The following is a 21,084-nucleotide window of genomic DNA, read 5'->3' on the forward strand; positions in this document are numbered from 1 at the left end:
TGTCAAAGGAGCCAAAAAGGGGTACGTTTTGCTTTTAAATTGGACAGCTTCCCCGTACAGCTCGGTGAGGTCCTGGTGGGCGCCACCAGAAGGCTGGGCGGCTGGCGTTGGTCCGACTCCAAGGACCAGAGGCCGCGGAAAGAGCCCAGATCTGTTGGGCGGAAGAAGGAAGGTGGGTCCGAGCCCCAACGCTTACAGACCGTCTGCCATGGTATTAGTGACCTCAAGCTGCCATCGACGCTGGCCGCAACCCTAACCTACAAACGTCGCCCGCACACGGACTGGGCGCGCGGCCACGCTGACTGCTGTCTACCCTCTCGCCTCGGGCCATGCAAGCAGGCCGCGGTAGCGCCCTTTCGGTGCCTGGAAAGCGCCGTTCCAGGAGAAAGGCCGCGGGGGCGGGGCTTGGGGCCGTGCGAGACTATTTCCTCACACAGTGTTCAGTCAGGGCCAGGAGAGGCCGCCAAGGCGAAGCGCCGCATGGCGCGACTCCGCCGGGCCTCAGCGTTGGCGGGCACCGAGGAAGCAGTGTAATGCGAGAAGCTTAAAGCCCACACTGTGGAAGGATGGGTCAACTAACGAATGTTTCGCCACAGCTCACACGCCTAAGAGGGAATTTAAAAGAGCATGGGGGAGGGGCGGAGAGAACAGGCGGCTTGCAGAGAGCATGCTCTGTTCTAAGAGCCGTAAGTGGAGAGCCGGGCATGCGCAGTGAGGCCGGGGTGGGTTGGCATCAGGGAGGGGCTGGCGTGAGCGGGCTGCTGTGTTTATCCGGTTTTCTGGGTGGGCGGTCAAGGCGCACGCGTAAGGGCGAAAGACGGTGGAGCTTGATAGTGGAATGCGCATGCGCGGAGCGAGCCGGTAGCTCTGGAAGGGTGTGGAGGGGGCTCTTAGAGGAGAAGCAGGGGAAAAGGGAAGCGAAGGGAAAGGAAAGGGCGGGGGGAGGGGTGAGAGTGTGCTCTGCGCATGCGTGCGGGCGCTAGCGACGACGGCGGCGGGGGAGTCTCGGGGATGACAGTGGCTTTGCCCGTTGGGGTAACGGTCGTCGTCGCCGGCAGGGCCTGAGGCGCCGCACAGTCCGCGGGATTCATTAAGGCCGCACCAGCCCGGGCCCTACCGAGTTAGAGTGGCGCGTGGAGTCAGGGTGAGGGCGGCGAGGCCCGGGGGGAGGGGCCTGCGGCGGGGCCTGGCTGTGTGCTCTGGGCGGCGGCGGGGCCTGGCGGTGTGAGCGTTTGCCTCAGCTGCGGCCGGGCGGGAGCCGTGGGCGGCGGCGGCCGTCGTGCTTGGCGGAGGAGGTCTCCGTGTGCGCGGCGCGGAGAAGATGGCCGGGCAGTGAGGGGGCGGCGCTTGCGCCTGGTGACCTCGGAGAGAGCGACTGAGGAGCGAGGGGCGACGCTGCGGCCCGGTCGGGCCTGCTCCCCGCCCCCTCCCGCCGCCGCCGGCCCGCGCACTTCCTCCCCGGCTCTCCCCTGTCGGGTGGAGGACTCTCCTGCCCGCTTCGCCACCTCAGGGAACAGCGGGGTTGTAACCGCCGGGGCCGAGAGCCAGGTGCAGTCCGGGCCCCGCGTCCGATATGGAGAGAGCGGCGGCGGCCTCCGCCAGCCGCAACTGCAACATTCGCCGCCGCCGCGGCTTGGTGCACTAGATTGAGGAAGCCGACGCCCGAGCCGTCCTCCTTGCCGTCGCCGCTACCTCTGCTCCGGGCGCTGTGATGGAGTAAGGGCCCTGCAGCCCGTGAGAAGCGTGCCCGCCCCTCGGACAGGGCCGGGGCCTGCTCCCGCGCCCACCCAGCTCGCCCTGAGGAGGTGCCTCCGCGTCTGGAGATGCAGCGAAGGCCGCCCGCCGAGTCGCGGGGCTAGACTGAACGCCGAGTCCCGGCCAGAGCGCCGAAGCCCCCGCGTTCTTCGCCCCGAGGCTGCCTGGGACAAACTCGAACGCTGGTTTTTCTCTCTCTATTTTTTTTTTTTTTTGTCTGCAAGTCTCAGGGACGGAGGAGGGGCGCCAAGGCCCCATGTGTGGGAGGATTGCTTCAGCTCCACAAACTTGTACGGATTTTGGTTACTTTGGCCAGTGGTTCTTCTCTGATTTCCTCCGAATTGTTGCAAATTCGCCATTGTTCCCTGGCTGCTTACAAAGTTGGATCCGGAATTTCTTTTCAACCGGGAGCCAACGGTGTCCAAGTGTCTGCAATGAACCCCGTGAATGCTACTGCTCTCTACATTTCCGCGAGCCGCCTAGTGCTCAACTACGACCCCGGAGACCCCAAGGCGTTTACAGAGATTAACAGGCTCTTGCCTTACTTCCGACAGTCCCTCTCTTGCTGTGTTTGCGGTGAGACGCTTTTTATTGTTCCCATTCAATGCTTGTTTTAAAAAAAATCTGGGCATTGGTAATAGGAACGGTTTGGCGGCGTGGTAGTTTGTATGAAGCTTTTGTTATTTGTGCATTAGTATACGGTCATTAGTTTTGAGACTCGTCAAAAGACTTTTGCCCAGCATTTCAGAAAGACAGCCTTTCTGAAAACCGTTTTGTACGGCTGCCTTAATGTCCAGAACTTTAATTTGCCTCGGGTCAATTCCTTGCCATTTCTCTTGATGGTTTTATAAATGAGGTGAAGTATGCTTGCATATTGCTGGGTTGTTTTTTTTTTTTTAAACCTTTGATACAGGAGCTGACAACACTTACCTTGGTTATACGTGGTTAAGCCTGGTTAAAAAATGTACATGTGGCGTGTTTGCATTTCCCCAGACTGGTGTCATGTGTGGGTAGTGGTATAATCTGATGCACCCACAGCCTGTGAACTCGGTGCAGAACTTTCCTCCGTGTTCTTCAACAAATGCTTTGACAGTTTGACGGTCAACAGCCCGGGAAGATTGATGATACTGTTTTTTGACTGGTGGGATTTTTTTTACAGGATTGTCGTTCCTTATTTTGTGGTTTTAACATGTTGTGGCCTGGTAGACGGTTATTTTAGGTTGTTGATTTTTTTTTTTCCCAAAAAAATAATTTGTGTAGGGTAGGCTACTTTCAAATTATTTTTGAGAGGCTAAGATAACGCTAAACTGTCTAATGGAAGCGTCTCAAAAGTGCTAATAATTTGGATTAATTTTGTACCTATTATTTTTTTTGCACCTTTTTTCAAAAAACCTGGATTCAAAACAATACAAGGGAACTAGCAACTGTTAAAAAAAAAAAGCAGTACTATATTCCATTTCACATTCTTATTCTGCCCCCAATTTTGAGGTTTTGCTGATCCACTTGTTTAGTCAGAACTTGAGAAATTCAGGCATTTCAGATTTTCACTTGGATAAAAGAAATTTTGTGGCTGAAGGAGGATACCGTATTGAGAATCTTGCATCATTTTCTGGATAACATTGGGGCAAGGCATTGGGGGGGGTGCAAAGGAGGTGGAGATGTGTTTTTTGCATACCAGGTACTTAATGTCATAAACATTTAAGTAACTGTTAGAATGTGATTAAGTGCTACTGTGACTGGTAACAGACACTTAACACCTTTATAGGGAAGCGTTTCCGTGGGCATATCACCACTGCCCAGGGCCTCAGTTTCTTAAAGTGTAAATGAGCGCTTTGGGCTAGATTCCAAGTTTTCTTTCAGCTTAAATTTTACAAATATGAATTTGCTTGGTTTCAGTGTACATCTCCACCCCACTTCCAATTTTTATGGAGTGCTTCTTTTTATGCCTTAACAGCTTTTGATAGTTTTTGATCTGAGAAGATAGAGCTGCTATAACTTCCTTTTCTACAAACATTTTTTTTGGGGGGGGATTGCTACTCTTGTGATGTATGAGAAAGAGGGCAAAGGGCAGCCCATCATAGCCTGCTAGAACAGCAATAGAGAGGGATGTCATTATCCAGGTAACACTCAAAGATTTGGTAAGTGTCATTTTTACTAGGCGGATGGGACTTAACTGCCTAATTTAAGGGTGAAATAGTAGTTTTGAATTGTGTAGATGCTTGGAATTTTAAGTTTTTATCAGTAGCTTTAGGATAGTTGTGCTCTAATTGAACACTTTTCCAAATTCTAACCTGGGTTTTAAAAAATGAAATTAAAGATAAAGTTGCATTTAAAAAAGTCCAGTTGTAGCTTTTTTTTTTTTTTTTTAAGTCAATCTTGGCAACACAAGGGGAATTTTTCTGACAGTCGGGCTTTGCCATTATTCCTTCTTGTTCATGCTTCTCCACCATCGTATGGAAAAGATTTCCGGGTTCTACTTTTTCCCTAATTACAGTTGAGTAGCTGGCATAAATTTTGGCAGTCTGGTTGTAGGTTCAGGCCTACGCTCTCTGACCCCCCCGCCCCAATCTCTTTGTACATAAGCCTGTGGTTATCAGGAGATAGGAAAAATCAGTTATTTGACTTCAGATCCAGCATTTAATCATCTTTGTATCAGGTGTTGTCCTAGACTTTTTTTTTTAGTTGAAAAGCATAAATACATTTAAGTTGATAGGGCATGTGCAATCTTATTTCATGAAGATAATAGATACGTAAAAGTTTAACTCTGTCTAGGTGCTGTAAACAGGGAGTTTGTTTCATCAGGTCCTCAGAAGTCTGACCCAATCCTACCTTTTCAGCCTTTCATTTACCTGCTCTCTTATGTAATTTCTGTGCTTCGGCCAGGTTGATGTTTTTGCCTTTTCAAACATAGATGCCCTGTGTCGTCTTCTCTTTTCCCCACCTTTATTCTCTAAAGTCTCTTCTGCCTAAAAATACTTCTTTTCTGTATGGTGTAACTTACCACTTTCCTCCCTCCTCAGTGAATTCTTCCTTGCTCGCCGCAGCAAAAAGTTCCATTTGTCCTTTGAACCTCTAACCCTTTCTTTCAGTCTTAGGCACTTACAGCTCTTTCGGTGCAGCTTTCATATCTAATTCTTCTGATATCTTAGGGAAAAATACTATTTTTTTGTACATTTTTGTGTTCCTCCTGCCTCATCTTCTGTCCAGTCACTTGCATGTTGGTGTTTGTGACAGAAGCAGAGGAAGAATGAGACTCCTACAAACTTTGCAGATAAGTTCAAATCTTGCGTCTTCTACTTACTTAACTTTATCTATGGAAGGAGATAATTGTTTCTCCAAATTTGTATTATATTTGAGTTTATTTTTTAAGTGGGGAAAAACCTGTTGAACCCATGAGATCAAGTCTACGGACTTGTTGTCTGGCACATATTAGGATGTGATATCTGGCACATACTATGTGCTTATTATCACACCCTTGTACAGAAGTAGAGAAAGGTAGGAGGAGGTGAGGGAAGAGACTGTAAGGGTCAATTGTTGTCAAACCTAGGTTATTCACTGGAACTCCAAGTTTCCTATCATGGTTCTTTGAAATGTTAATTAGTTGATTATCACTGTTTATTTTTCAGTTCCTTTGTATATTTAAACTGTCTGAAACTTCTAGTGAATGGGATAGCAAGCAATGCTCCAGAGAATTACTGTACTTTCTAGGCCACAGAAAGTGACCAAGACAGTATTACTGTGGGTACTCTTTTTGTGTCATTCCTTTCTCCTTGTTCCAAATGTTGGACTTATCATTTATCAGAAAGTAGAATTTCTTTTGCTAGCATGAGATTTGATAAATTCTGCCCTAGGGATTTTAAGTTCTTCATTAAATTTTTAAGTTCTCAAATGATACAAGTTTGATATACAAAATCAAATCCTGTTAGAACTGGAAGGACACGTTAAATGGAAAAATATTAGTCTTTAAGATATTTGGAGTTCTGTAAATTTATTATGTTTGAATTTCTGCTAAGGCACATGGATATTTTCTTGGTGTTTTAATTAGAAACAAGGTGTTTTGACTTGGGATTTATTGAATTGTTCTGAAACCTTTTGGACATCCAGTTTCTCATAACATGGGGAGGGGGGTGCCCAGGTGGCTCAGTCAGTTAAGCGTCTGTCTTTGGCTCAGATCATGATCCCGTGGTCCTGGGATTGAGCCCGAGTCCGGCTCCCCCAGCCTGCTTCTCCTTCCCACCCCCTGCTTGTGCTCGTGCCCTCTCTGTCTTTTTCTCAAATAAATGAAATCTTAAAAAAAATAATAAAATGGGAATGGGCTGTAGATTATTCCCACTGACCTAGAGTTACACAGACTGATCAGGTTTTTGTTTTGAATGTTAAGGACTTAACAATAAAACCCTATCATTTTTTCTTAATATTAGTATCCTTATTTTCTACTAGAAAGGAGGTAGTTTCCTGAGGGTGAGAGCCTTGCTTCTCTTGTTCACTATTATAGCCTTGCGCCTGAGAGTTACTAGCTCAACAAGTATTTGTTGAATGTATGAAATTAGTATTAAAAAGAGAAAGTTTCAAGGTAGATGTATTCTCAGAAGAAACGCATATGCCTTAACTTTAAGTAGAGTTAACTTTATGAAAAAATACTTTTCATTTTCCTTGCTTTCATTTGCCATTGTTTATGGACCCACATTGGAATTAGTGGAGTATATGATCTCAAGAATCTTTTCCAGTTCTAGAATTCTGATTCTCTTAGCAGAAATACTTTTTGACTGAGTAAACAATTTATAATTAGCAAGAATCTTCTACAATGAAATGTGAACATATAGCTTGGAGTGACTTATTTTAAACTACTTTTTAATTATTTAAACGAATGTTTTAGATGGAAGCTAAATTAAAAGGCCATTTGAACTTTTTAAAGATTTTATTTATTAGAGTGTGCAAGAGAGTGAGCAGGAGTGGTGGGGGAGGTGGTCAGAGGGAGAGGGAGAAGCATACTCCCACTGAGCAGTGAGCCTGAAGTGGGGGTGGATATCCGGACCTCAAGATCATGACCTGAGCCTAAGGTAGACGCTTAACCGACTGAGCCATCCAGGCGCCCTTAAAAAGGCCATTTGAATAATTGTACATAAATGTTATATTAATGTTTTATACCTACATTTTTGTTTATTGATACTAAATTATTTTTTTGTACTTAAAATCACTGTGATTAAAATTTTTCATTGCAGTGAACACAAAAAATTTATCATCTTAATTGCCTCAGAGTGTATGTATAGTTCTATAATGTTAAGTATATTTACGTTGTTGTAAAACCGATTTTCACAACTTTTTCATCTTGCAAGTCTGAAACTCTATAACCATCAGCCAACTACCCTCCTCTGCAGCCCCTGGTAACTACCGTTCTTCTGTCTATCTGAATTTGACTATTCTAGATACTTCATATAAGTGGAATCGTACAGAATTTGTCTTTCTGTGATTGGTTTATTTAGTATAACGTCCTGAAGGTTCATCCATGTTGTAGCGTGTGTAAGGGTTTCCTTTTTTAAGGCTGAATAATATTCCATTGTATGTGTGTACCACAGTTGTTTATCCATTCATCAGTTAATGGACTTTTGGGTTGTTTCCACCTTTTGGCTGTTGTGAATATGCTGTTGTGAACATGAGTGTGCAGATAACTAAAGACCCTGCTTTCAGTTCTTTAAGGTATGTACCCAGAGATGGGATTGCTGGAATTGCGTACGGTATTTCCATTTTTAATTTTTTGAGAAACCTTACTGTTTTCCGTAGTGGTTACACCATTTTATGATCCCACCAGTAGTACAAGGTTTCTAGTTTCTCCACATCCTTGCCAACACTTTTTTTTTAATGGTAGCCATTCTAATGGGCATGAGGTCATGTCATTGTGGTTTTGATTTGCATTTCTCTAATTAGTGATGTTGATTATCTTCATATGCTTGTTGGCCATTGTGTTATTTTTGGAGAATCACTGTCATTTTTTATCTTGAAAACTTAAATTATGTCTTTATTAATCACGTGTTCTAAGTGCTGGACTGGAAAGATGAACAAGACACATGGTCACTACCCATATGTTGTTCAGTGTTATGGAGAAGACCGATAGGTAGATCAGCAATTATTGGGGGAAGTGCTGTGTTGTTAGAGGCATTTATGTTATACCAAAATCTCAAGCACCGTAATAGAACACTTGTAAGTTTATAGCATGTATAAGAGTTTCAGAAGTTAACCATAAATGAGTTTTCCCTTCCATATACCTTGCTTTTGCATAGCTGTTTGGATCAAAGTTTAAGCAAACCTGATTGGTGTTAAGCAGTTTTTTCCTTGGGACTTAAGTTCACCTGTTCTCTCTGGGAAGAGTTCTTCAGGGAGCATTTATTTGGTAGGCTGGTAAGGAAGAACAATATTTAGTAATTTGTTTTGGCAGATATACTTTCATTCCAGATATATTTATTTAATTGGTTTCGTTTCCTAATAAAAATCTTTCTACAGTTTTCCCTTTTCATATTCTAAAAATTAGTTCATTTATTCATTCCTACTTAGGTATGCTGATGCAAAGGGAAGTTGCCTTAGGGTAAGGACTTCCAAAGTGTGTTGTTGTGGATTCTGAAAGAGATGAAAAGAGGTTTGATCCACAGTCTGTTGTCATATGATATAACCACCTGAAAAGTTAATAATACTAGTTTAAATAATGGTTCAAGGGGCACCTGGGTGGCTCAGTTGTTTAAGTGTCTGTCTTGATTTCAGCCCAGGTCGTGATCTCATGGTCCTGGAATGGAGCTCCATATCGGGCTCTGTGCTCAGTGGGGAGTCTGCTTGAGGACCCCCCCCTCCACTTGCGCTCTCTTGTGCTCTCTCAAATTAAAATAATAATGGTTCAAGAGAAGCAGTACAGTGCTGTAGAATTACACAGGAGAAATTGTTTCAGTCTGGTGAGATCTAGGAAGTATGCGGCTTGAGATGGGCCAAGAAGAATGGTGAAGGTAGTGGACATTTTCAGCAAAGTTGGAGGGAAAGAACAGTTGGCTGCAGAAAATCAAGTTTATCTGTAGTGAAGAGTTCTTGTAGATCCCTTGCCCTATAAGTTGAGTCTTGGATCTTTTGTGTGGTGAGCCCTGATGCAGGGCTAAGGAATTTGATATTTACTCTGTAGAATTTTTTTCCCCCTGAAATATGCTCTGTGGACCAAAATCACCTAAAGGGCTTATTCATATTCAGATTCCCAGTTATCACAGCAGACTGGATTGAATTGGAGTGTCTGTGAGTAGGTTCTTGTAATCTGCATCTTGATATGGGGATGGGAGTTTGCAAATCGCTACTGCAAGCATTTGAGAGACAGCATTGTAAAAAAGAGAGTGATGTGATTGAAATTCTGTTTCAGGAAAGATTAATTTGGGGGTAGAATATGAGATTGATTATTAAAATATGGTGAAATTCAATTAGGAAGGATAACAGATGTATCCATATTAGATAGAAGCTGAATAGTGGTGGGAGTGGAAAGGGAACAACCTAAGATAATATGAAAGGAAAGCTTTGTCTTCCTTATGGTTGTCATAACATTTTAATTCTTTGATATGTACTGTGTTATACTTTGTTATGGTTAGGAATTTTTCACTATGAATAGACTAAATGAGGCATTTCCCACCCTTAAATTTACAAACATGTCTAACACAGTGCTTTCACATATACCTGATAAAATGTACTGAATTTTATTGAAGAACTGACAAAATCTGGCAGTTTAATACAGATGCTTGGAAAAGATTGAAGCAGTCAAAGAACTTAGTTACATATCAGAAGTAAAGTCAAGAAGGACATTGATTTTGGAAGGACATGAAGTATTTAAATAGGCGGGTTTGAAATAAGGACAGTCCAATTAAAATACTCTTCAGGGATTTAGCAGTTTGGTATTGGATTTTGGGAGAGGTTGCAGGGAAGATTGGAATTAGAGGTGGATCAGGTATGGGCCTGAGAAGAGACAATGTTGAATAATGTGATGGTCCCTGGGGATTGGGGTTATGAAGAAATACTAAAAATTAGAAAATGATAAAAATATAACCTATTTATTTTATAATCTTTTAATTTTATGCCCTTCCCTGGAAACTTTGATTTTACAATAATTTTATATACTGTTTGATGTAGTAAAACAAACAGCATATCTTCTGCGCCTTGGGGTTGTGGTTTTCATTCTCAAAGTAATTAACATCCAGACCTCTTTTCTTTTTTTTCCTTGTTTTCTTTGTGCATGCATAGCATGCCATCAGTAATTGGCTAATGTCTGATAATACTGGCTTCTCTCAGAGTCCACTTGGCTACTTTTATGTATGATTAATTGAGTTTTTGTGAGTTTTGATGTACTGTCTGTATTTTATCTTTTATTTTAAAAAGTGATATTTCAAAATCTTATCCTTTCTCATATTTTTCCCTGTGTCCAATGGTGACCTTTGACTTATTACCATTTAATTCCTGTTACTCTGCCTTTTCTCTTTCAAAGATTAATTTTTTGTTGCCTTATCCGGAAATTAACTTAGATAATTTTTCACATTAATTACTGTATATCTGGCCATTTTTCTTATCTTTTTCTTGCTCTGACTCAGTCCATAATATTTTAGCAGAATTATTTTCATTCATTGTCTTTCTACTTCAGAAACTTCAAATCTTCCGAGAGTTAGAATATCTGGTTTTCTCAAGTTGTTTTAATCTAGTTTTCTAGCTAGTGTATTTTGCTTGCTGACTTTAGTTGTCAGCATTCGTCCATTTTCTTTATTGTTATAACCCAAAGAAAATGTGCACTTAAAATGCTGTCTGGGGGCACCTGGGTGGCGCAGTCGTTAAGCGTCTGCCTTTGGCTCAGGGCGTGATCCCGCGTTCTGGAATTGAGCCCCGCATGGGGCTTCTCCGCTAGGAGCCTGCTTCTTCCTCTCCCAGTCCCCCTGCTTGTGTTCCCTCTCTCACTGGCTGTCTCTCTCTGTCAAATAAATAAATAAAATCTTGAAAAAAAATAAAATGCTGTCTGGTCTCAAATTTGGAAATACATTTTCTGGCAAAGTTGAGTAGTTTTGAAATTATTTATGTAACAGTTAAAGGCATACCTAAAGTGGGGGTGGGTGGTCCAATGTATAACCCAAGGGCTTTTGAACTTCCTGTCAGTCCTGCTAAAAGTTTAAATATCTATCTGATGTTCTGAAATTTGGGACTCTGGTTAGATTTAATATAGAAATCCAGGATTAGAAGGGAGCATTCTGATTCAGGCATCCTTGTGATTTCTGAATACCCTCTACAATTAATCAGTTGGTTGTCCGGCCTGTGACGGAACATACTCATATCCATCAGAAGCTGGGGCCGTCTCAGGTTTCCCTTTATGTTGTCACTGAGCTTGCCAGCTCAGTTTTTACATAGGTCTTACAACAAAGTTGTTACTGAGTTATTCTTTGTGATGAAAACTTATAAAGCTTTAGGCAGAAAGGACCATAAATCAGCCATTTCTTCACATCAGGTAGTCTTTTCTGTAATATTCCTGAGAGTTCATCCAAGCCTTTTCCGGAATACCTCTAGGGTAGGGAGCTAAATTAAATTCTACTCTACAAAATAACCATATCATTGACAACTTTTTAAAAAGAACTTTCTTTTTAGAAAGTTCTTGCTTCCATTTTGCCCAAGTCTCCTCTGTAATTGTCTCCCACTGATTTTTTTCTTCCTCCCCTCTGGAACAATTCAGGAAGCCTTTAATAAAATTTTAACCTTCATTTGTTGGAAGACAGTTTTCATGTCTTTCCTGAGAAGATAAGCATTACTACGTTACCTGTCCTGGAAACATCCTGGTTTCAGTTCCTTCTAAAAGTGTGGACTTCTGTGTCCATGCCCAATACGGTCAGATGGGATTATCTGCTTTCACAATTTGGATAAATTACTTGATTTCTTTTTGTTTCATTTGGAAGGTGAAGGGGTGGACTAGAGCAGATAATTGTGAATTTGGCTTTTTTTTTTTTCTTTTTTGGCCTAGTTAAAAATTTACTGTGTTGGTGGTCAGCGTTTTAAAATCTAGAGTTCATGTAAAAATCCAACTTTTAGGTATCTCCTGGAAAATTATAAGTTCTGGCAACAGTGGATCTATGTTCCTTTGTGGCATGGCATCACTGGCTGTAGTTGAGACGAGGTTTGTCTTAGGGGTGAAGATGTGTCTTCTCCAGATTACCCTTGGTCCCACCTGACCTTTGTCACATTTATTTTTTAAACTTTGCATGCTTGCCTCTGTAGGCATTTGGCTCTGTAATCCTTGGAATGGAAGATTTTGTAAGGTCTCTTGTGTCCCAGACACTGCCTTGAGCCATAAAACTCTAATGTTGTTGGGATCTTGAATTATTTCGTAAAACCTTACCTGGATCGTTAGAATCAAGATTGCTTTATCTTGTTATGCGGTCAGAGAACATTCGTTGGTTCACAGTATTTCTGGTCAATTAAAACATTTTCACAAGTTGGTTGGTAGTGCCGTCCAAAATTTTATATTCTTACTGATTTTCTATTTTGTCCATTTTTGAGCGGTTTTGAAATCTCTAATTATAATTATGGATTTGTCAGTTTGTCTTTGGAGTTTTATCACCTTTTGATTCATGTGTTTTGAAGCTCTCTTATTAAGTACATACAACAATTTTGAATACATGGAATATGGTTAAAATAAGTTTAATTTTTAATGTTCTGCTCTAATTCTGTCATCTGTCACTTCTACGTTTACTGTTCATTGATTTTTCTGCCCATTATGGGTCATATTTTCCTGCTTTTTTGTATGCCTAGTTACTTTTGATTCAAAGCCAGATATTGTAAATTTTACCTTGTTAATATTTTACCTTGTTGATGGATATTTTTGTAATGTGTTCTTTGTTCTTGGGATGAGGTTAAGTTACTTGGAGAGAGTTTGATCTTCTTGAGGCTTGTTTTCAAGCTTTTTTTGGGTGGGACCAGAGCTGCCTTTAGGGGCTAATTTTTTCATACTACTAAGGCAAGAACCTTCTGATTACTCTGAGACATCCCTTGTGAATTAGGAGTTTTCTTTTTTTTTTTTAAAGATTTTATTTATTTATTCGACAGAGATAGAGACAGCCAGCGAGAGAGGGAACACAAGCAGGGGGAGTGGGAGAGGAAGAAGCAGGCTTATAGCAGAGGAGCCTGATGTGGGGCTCGATCCCATAAGGCCGGGACCACGCCCTGAGCTGAAGGCAGACGCTTAACCGCTGTGCCACCCAGGCGCCCCGAATTAGGAGTTTTCTTACTCTTTAACGGTGGGAATAGGTGCTGCCTCTGAGTTACAGGGATTGTTCTCTTTGCTCCTTTCTGGGGATTCTTTCTCCATCCTGAGGTAGTTTCCTCATACACATGTGCTAATTACTATTCAAATGAAGACTTGAAAGAGAATTTATATAACTCTTAACTGTAGAGAACAAACTGATGGTTACCAGCACGGCGGTGGGTGGGAGGATGGGTTAAACAGGTGGTGGGGATTAAAGAGTGCGCTGTGTTGAGCACCGGGTAATGTATGGAAGTGTTGAATCACTATATTATACACCTGAAACTAATATTACACTGTATGTTAACTAACTGGAATTTAAATTTAAAAAAAAAAAAGAGTCCTATGTATCTCTAGCCTTCTTTCCCTGTGCCGCTCTCTCATCTCTAGTACTCTGTCTGGAGAAGTCGAGCTGCCTTGGCCTCCCAGCTCTGTCTTCTCAACTCAGGAAGATGGCTAGTCTTTGTGTAGGTTTTCCCTCCTTGCTTTGTGGCCTAAAAATTCTCCAGGCAGTAAGCTGAGGCAGTTGTACTGCTTAGCTTGTTTGTTCCCCCTCTCACCAATAACTGTTCTGTGCCGTCTGTTGCCCAGTATCTGAAAACCATTGTTATGTCTGGTTTTTTAGTTATTTCAGGTAGAAGAGTCAAATCTACTTATTCCATTTTGTCTGGAGAGAGATTATACCCTAAATTTATGTTATCCCATATAGCAGCCACTAGCTGCTGTGATAGTGTAAAATTTAAATAAACTTAGTTGATGCAGTTCTTTGCTATTCCTAGCTGCATCTGAAGTGCTCAGTAGCTACATGTGGGTAATGGTTACCTTATTGGATGTTGCAGATATAAGACATTTCCCATGATTGCATAAAAGTTCTGAACAGTGCTATAATAATAAAAAATTATAGATTTGTTCTGAAAGCTGTGGGAACATTGAAAGCTGCCTTCAATGTTTTCATCTTAAGTTTCGATTTTAAAACAGAGGTGGATGGGGTTGTAAACGTCCAATGGAGCTCACTCCTATATGCTTATAGAACAATTTCCCCAACTCTTTGTTAGTGAATTGAGTTCAACAAGGTGTTCCACAGTGTTCATATATTAAAAAGGTTTCTGATATTTAAAAAAGAGGAAGTATTTGAACTATTTTTATTCCTTTAAAACAAGGCAGTTTGAGGAGATGTCAAATGAATATTAGACCGAATAGTTGTGCCCATAACCAGTTAATGATTCTGTGGAATGCATCTGTCTGCTGTGAGGATTTTAAATTGTTTTATTTCTTAGTCATATTTTGTTTACTCTCAGTCATATTGTTTCAATATGACTTTTAATTCTTCCTTTATCCATTCAGTGGGCCTTGGTTAGGGCCAAGAAACATTAAGAAAATTAAGTTGGTATTGAAATACTAAGTGAGGAGGAGCATAAAAATATTAATGATTCTAAATATTTGGTTCATGATTTTTATTCTAAATTGTGTTCTAATATTCTGCATATAATATAAACAAGGTGTTATTCAAAAAGCAGTGTTAAAAAGAAAAGGTAGTGATATGAATTACGTGGCCTTTATTTTTAGAGAATAAAGATTACTTACACTTGCAGTGTGTTTTGAAGTGTTAGCAAGTACCAATCTGAAGTTACCCTTAATTCATCAGTTAGTAACAGAAAATGGTTGAAAAAAAATTTTTAGTAAAAAATATAAGAATTCCAAGCACTTAAGTCACAGTCTCAGTTTTTTAATCTGTTAGTATTCATGAGTTTACAAACAAGATACATCATTTTAGAGTAGATACGTCACCAGAATGCGTTTTTTAACATAAATAAAATAAGATGTAGCTCTTGTTAGTTAGAAGTCAGAATTTATAGGCTTTATTAAAATTAACTTTATAGTATAATCTTTAATAAAATGCTGATTAAATTTTTTTCTTAATATTATTTCGTCACATTTCCCGTTTAAATGATTAGAAAAAATACCAGGAGTTTTTGTTACTGTGAAAGATGGCATCAAGGCAAAAAAGGTGAAAGTGTCTTTAGTGGTTCCTAATTCTAATTCTGTTTGTGCATCAGAGTAGCTTGAGAAGGTTTTTAAAAATGTACATTCCTGGGCATTTTCTCCAGAAATTCTGGAGTAGGCCACATAGGTGATTCAGTATTAACCCTGGGATGACAGTAGTGATGTCTTGGAATACTCCTCATGCCAGGTTAATAGGTGCACTTAAAAAAAAAAACCAAAAACAAATGCGTGCCAGTAAATGTAAGCAATGCTGTGTTAATAAGTTTCTGACAGTATTCAGTTTTAAGACACTAATGTATTTTGGGATGACTCTCTAAGAGAATATGAAGACAAATCTGTTTATGCCTTCTGGTTCAATGGAACACTAGTTTGGGAAATTGGGAACTGAGTTTATATTGATTAATTTGATTAGTGTTTGATTGTTCAACTTAATTGTGACTAACTGACCAGCCTGTATTATCTTATTGGTAATTTAATATGAGACCAGTATTGCTTTGCTAAAATATGAAAATAATGGAATAGTACAAAAGTGCTCTGTAACCACAAAACACTATAAAAGTCTCCCTTAAGTAATTGTTAAGATAAATGATGTCTGACGTTCTCTTTTAATTCTTATTAGAATATGAAATGAGGTCTGACTTGAGTTTATGACTGTGTTGTGGTTCTGAGTAGTTATACATCATCCTTTTAATAATCTATGGTGTGTTTGGTTTTTTTAGTTTGTAATAGTAGTTGACTGTGAAGCTTACCTTGTATAAACTATGACATCACCAAGAGCATCAGGAAGTAATTTTTATAGTTTTAGGTTAACCAAACATTCATACTTTTAAATTTGCAGTGTTTAACTGTTAATTTTCATTTCACAGCAGACCAGTTGTATTCCTTTTCCTAAACTGGAAACACAATTTGTGTTTTTTTACCTCACCATCTCCCTGATATACATGTTTAGCTGTCACTGGTGTCATAGTACTTAATTACTTAAAATGATGTTATTGATATAATGAATTCTTTAATAATCACTTGGTCAGGTGGCCAAGATACTCCATTCTCTATCACCGTTTTTAGCGACGTACAGCTGTCATATTATTTCCTTCCTTATTTTTAATTAAAATGCATATTTTTCTGTCATACTAGGGGGCTAATGGTGGTCTAGAATGTAGCAGCTTAAATACTGAGAGAACTAAAAATTTCTTCGAAATCTTCGTTGGTCATTTGAACCTGATGCTGTTTTGAGGCATGTATTTGCCTTTTGGCTTACTACTAAAATAAATGTGTGGAAATTTAAGGGAACATATTTAAGTGATGTTCAATCAAAAATTTAAAGAACTGGATTAAGAATCTGTACCAAGAGGAAAATGGTGCTGTCTTCTTAGGAGAGAAGTTCTCTGATCTCAAATTCATTTCTCTTTAACTTGAGCTCATTATTCTTTATAGTAGCACTCATGCTCATGAATTTTGCCTAATGAAAAGATTTTTAAGAGGTTTAGACTTCAACATATGCCTGCAAAAACTATATTTGGCACAGGTTTTTTGCAAGACTAAAAACAGGCTTTTTAAGGAGAACAGTTGTAATTGTCCAAAATAGTTAATTCATTTGTGCTCATTTGCAAAGTGATACATATGATCTTTTTGTGGTGTTGTCATTTTTGTTCTTAACTGAATTCAGAGGTTATTTTCTTGTATACATCTAGGAGTTATCGTACTAGTTATTGTTTGAAAACATTTTACATCTTTAATTTTGCGTGTAATTTTGGTGCTGTAATTCAGAGATGTAAAAAAGTTCTGAGCATCCTTTTTTAAATGGGGGTGGCAGGCTCTAGCACAGTGCTTGGCATATAGCTTGGCCTCAGAAATTATTTGCTTAAATGATTGAGGAAAGGGAAATGCTTTCTTAAGTGAAGATAGCCTAAAAAATTAACTCTTCATTTGGAAAAAGTGGAGAATGAAGATATTTAAGATATTTAAATCAGTGGGCAAATTACAGAAGGATTATTATTGAGGCCCTATGTCAGACTTTTGACACTGGTAGAAGTATATTCTCCCACTCTGTGTGTGCCTTGATACTGCTTTTGAAGACTGAATCTAGGCTAAGCCATCTCATCCTAATTATAGGAATTTAATACACACACATTTACTTATTTTCTACATATACATTGCATGTATCCACACATTTAATATATACACAGAATTGTCAAAGTTTCTCATGCTATTAATTCTTAGGTATGTAATAGGCTGAGCTTTTTTGTTGGAATCTCTTTACAGAGAAGATAGTACAATGTTTTATACATACGTGTTCGCTTGGAACATTTAAGATTGACCTCAGAAATTGATGTTGGTGTATAGAGAGTCCAGGCAGGACTTTTGCAGCTCTAGTTTCTGTGTGCTAAGGATTTCCTGATCCTCACAAAATTATTACTGAGCATCCATCCTCCCCTTTGACTTTTCCTGGCTCCCCCTGCCTCACTATCCATTATTGCCAGTACCCATTCTTGTTTCTTTTTTCCCCCGAAAGGTTTTACATCTTATGGTTAATTATTGATTCTGCTATGGCCCAATTTCAGTGATTGTTCTTTTTGATAAATGGAAGGAAACTGAGATTGTCTCTGTGGATGCCATGGACTTAATAGCAGAAGTAGGGATGGTGCTGGGTTCGTACAAAATCTCTAGGTTGGAAATCAGTAGATTCCGCTTCTATTCCTTATTGCCAGTGACGAGCTATGTGAACTTACGAAAGTCTGTCTTGGTTAAAACGGAACAAGTTGGTTTCCAAGGTCACTCCAAAATGGAACAAGTTGGTTTCCAAGGTCACTCCCATCTCTAATGTGCTTTTTATGATTCATTCATTGTACATTTATTAGGTGCTTGCTTATGTGCCAACACTGGTTTAAAGATAAAGAGATAGACAAGTTTTTGGCCTTGATTTAGTGAGACCCAGTGAATGGTGACAATATTATGTAATAGGAGAATGTGTTAAGTGCTTTTTGCACAAACTGCGGTGTAGGAATTAAGGAAGGCTTCCTCTTGGAGGTCATATTTGAGTTGATACTTAAAGAATAGTTTATTCTTGGAGGAAGGAAGAAGGATGTTCTAGGAAGAGCAATTCACAGAGGAATGAGTAAGCATTGCATGGTTTGGAATGGTCAGTGAGACTGGAATGGTAGGTGAGAATGGAATATGGAGTTTGTATAGAATGGCATGGAGTATGGAGAAAGTTTAATGGTATGAAGTTTTGGATGGGGAGGTTGGGTGGAGGCCAGATTCTGAAAGGCCTTATATGTCCTTTCAAAGACTTCGGATTTTAAAGGCTGCTTGAAGGTGGTGTGTGTGTGTGTGTGTGTCTGTCTGTCTGACTCCGTGGTATGCGCACATATGTGTGTGTTTGGCAGTTTTTATGCCTTTATGAGGGGTTTTGAAAAGAAGAAAGACATAATCAGTCTTGTGTTTTAGAAAGATTATTTGGTGATAGTGTGGAGGGTGGACTGATTGGAGCAGGTGACATTGAGGCAGGAAGATAAGTTAGAAAATTTGCAGTATTTGGGGTGAGAAATTATGAGGGTTCAACTAAGGCAGTAGTCAGGGGAATAAAACTTGAAGGGTGACTTAGAGGCTATATGCAATGAGACTCTGGAGACTGGATGTGGAATTCTGGTGAAGAGTCTAGATGGTTATCAGGCTTATCTGATTCGATTTCTGGGTGAATAATGTCAGCATCCAAGAGAATAGGGATGCAGGAGGAGGAACAGGTTTTTAGGTGGGGGTATAGGGAAAGTATGTTTATATTTGCTCATCTTAAGTTTGAGCTGTCTGTGGGTGATCAAAAGAGACATGAAATTCCTAGTAGGCAGTTAGATATGTGGGTCTGGGGTCAGCAGAGACGATTTGAGCTGGAGGTAAAGATTCAGATCACCAGTTCATAAGTGGTGATTGAACCAATTTATGTACAGATCATTCTGGAAGGAATGTTTGGAGCAGTTTTTAACTTGGGGTGTCATATCTTTTCAAAAAGGTTCATGATCCCCATGAGATTTATGCAACAGTTTGTGTCTTTGCATATGTGTATAATCAGGTTCTTGAAGGGGTCTGTGACCCAAGATTACTGTGGAATACTGGAATGGAGTAAGAAGGATAGATCTTAATACAGAAACATGGGGAATACTGAAATTAAGGAGAAGACAGAGGAGGAAGAGGATGTAAAAGGTGGAGGAAACAAGTGTTAAGGGAGAAGAGCCTTTTAAGGAAGAATGATCAACCGGAAATGCACATTGGTTTGGGATTAGTAATTTTTGCCTTCTGTTACAAGACTGAATCTATGGAAATACTTTAGTATATGAATAACTGGAGGGTAAATTGCTATAGGTAAGGAAGGTTGAAGGTAGAAGTGAGAGGGTATGAATAGGTGGGTAACTGAAGGGAGGATTGGAGCCAGAGGCAGTGGAAGAGGGAAGGTTTATCTTGGAGGAAAGAAGAAAAGGGTTTAAGTGTGTGTGTAAGTGTGTGTTTGTGTATGTGTGTGTTGGAGGGAAGTCGGTGTGGGGAGAACTGGAAGTGGGGAAAGATTGAGAATATTTAAATATGTAAAGCCTTTGGTAATTTGAAAACATGAAGATATGAGGGGAAGTGGAAACATGCAAGTATTTATTGGATTTTATTTTGTAACTTACATAGAAAATTTCAACATACAAAATAGAACTCTAATGTACGTATCACCTCAACAATTAATGATATCCAAGTGTAAGACTTGATGCACTCTATAAATCTTGCCGTGAAATCTTAGAATCACCAACTTTTAGAGCTGGGAAAAACCTAGATATTTAGTTATTTTATAGCTTTAAGAAATGGAGGGCCAAGTCACTTTTAATGGCACATTTTTTTAACTCAAAATTGATGAGATTTGGACAGTTACAGAATTAATTATAGTGGATGCCATGTATGCATTACCCAATTCCCACTTCAGGATCGAAGGACTTCTTTCTCTTAATTACTGGGAGTGTTGTTGGGCTGTCAGACCTTCCTGGGAATTGCCCTTGGCTTAAAGAGAGCCAAGCCAGGCTCACACCCCCTTTTTTGGGAGTACCTGCGTCTAAAGACTAGCCCATTAAAGACCTGGCTCCCTTGTCCCCCAAAATAGGACATTTCTGAAGGCTCCATTCTAGTTCATAGCTTCACTCACAGCTTCCATTGGGGTCAGCTGAGGCCATTATGATTATATCCTAGCCTGACTTGTTCTTCCTCTGCTCCTTCCTTTCTCCGCTTGTGATAGTCCTGAGTGTGCCCCAGGTAAACTTTAGGACTCCAAACTCTCTCTTGAGAGTTTGAGTGCTGAGGAACCTGACTTGCAACACTGATGAACTTTAAAATTTCTTTTGTGGGTGCCACCTGGGTGGCTCAGTCAGTTAAGCATCTGTCTTTGGCTCTGGTTATGATCTCAGGGTCCTGGGGTGGAGTCCCCCAACGGGCTCCCTGCTCAGTGGGGAGTCTGCTTCTCCCTCTGCCCCTCCCCCCTGCTTGCGCGCATGCTCCTGTGCTTGCTCTCACTCTCTCTGTCTCGCAAAAATAAATGCAATCTTTAAAAAAAATAAAATTTCTTTTGATTTGTAATGGATTTGCTAAACTTTACGGGATTAACATCCACCAGTTTTTCATGTTTCTGAGACATGCCCAGGCAAATGTTAATAGAATCATGTAATAATATGATAAAAGAAATTTAATTTTATAGTGCCAAACATACAGAAAAAAAATTGATCATAAGGACATGTTTTAGGATGTAACAAAAAGAGGAATGAATACTTTCTTAAACATATTGAACAGTCTTGGCATTTAATTAGCTTCCTTCTCCCTACCCCGTCATTCATTGTTAGTGTTTCTGCTGTCTTGTTTTTAATTGCCTTTTGTAAATTAAAAGTTGACCCCTGCATTCAAGATCAGACTTATGTTTTCATTGATTTTTTTTCTTGAGAATATTTAAAATATGGCCACATATTTTTTTCTTTTTTGGTCATGCTGTAGAGAATAGAAACCTATAAAGTATATTTGAAACAAAT

At 40.0% G+C, this 21,084-nt stretch overlaps 1 protein-coding gene across 1 annotated transcript in view; it reads left to right on the forward strand.

Annotated features, from left to right (window-relative positions):
- The first annotated feature begins 453 nt into the window (after positions 1–453).
- The window catches only part of MSL2 (MSL complex subunit 2), a 32,942-nt gene continuing 12,311 nt past the window's right edge, over positions 454–21,084 (forward strand). Inside the window, exon 1 of the mRNA XM_011231796.3 lies at positions 454–2,331. Coding sequence (XP_011230098.1) covers positions 2,190–2,331 — 142 coding nt within the window. The 5' untranslated portion in view covers positions 454–2,189. The remainder of the gene's footprint in view (positions 2,332–21,084) is intronic.

This window comes from Ailuropoda melanoleuca, chromosome 6 (assembly GCF_002007445.2).
Source record: "Ailuropoda melanoleuca isolate Jingjing chromosome 6, ASM200744v2, whole genome shotgun sequence".
Lineage (NCBI taxonomy): Eukaryota > Metazoa > Chordata > Mammalia > Carnivora > Ursidae > Ailuropoda > Ailuropoda melanoleuca.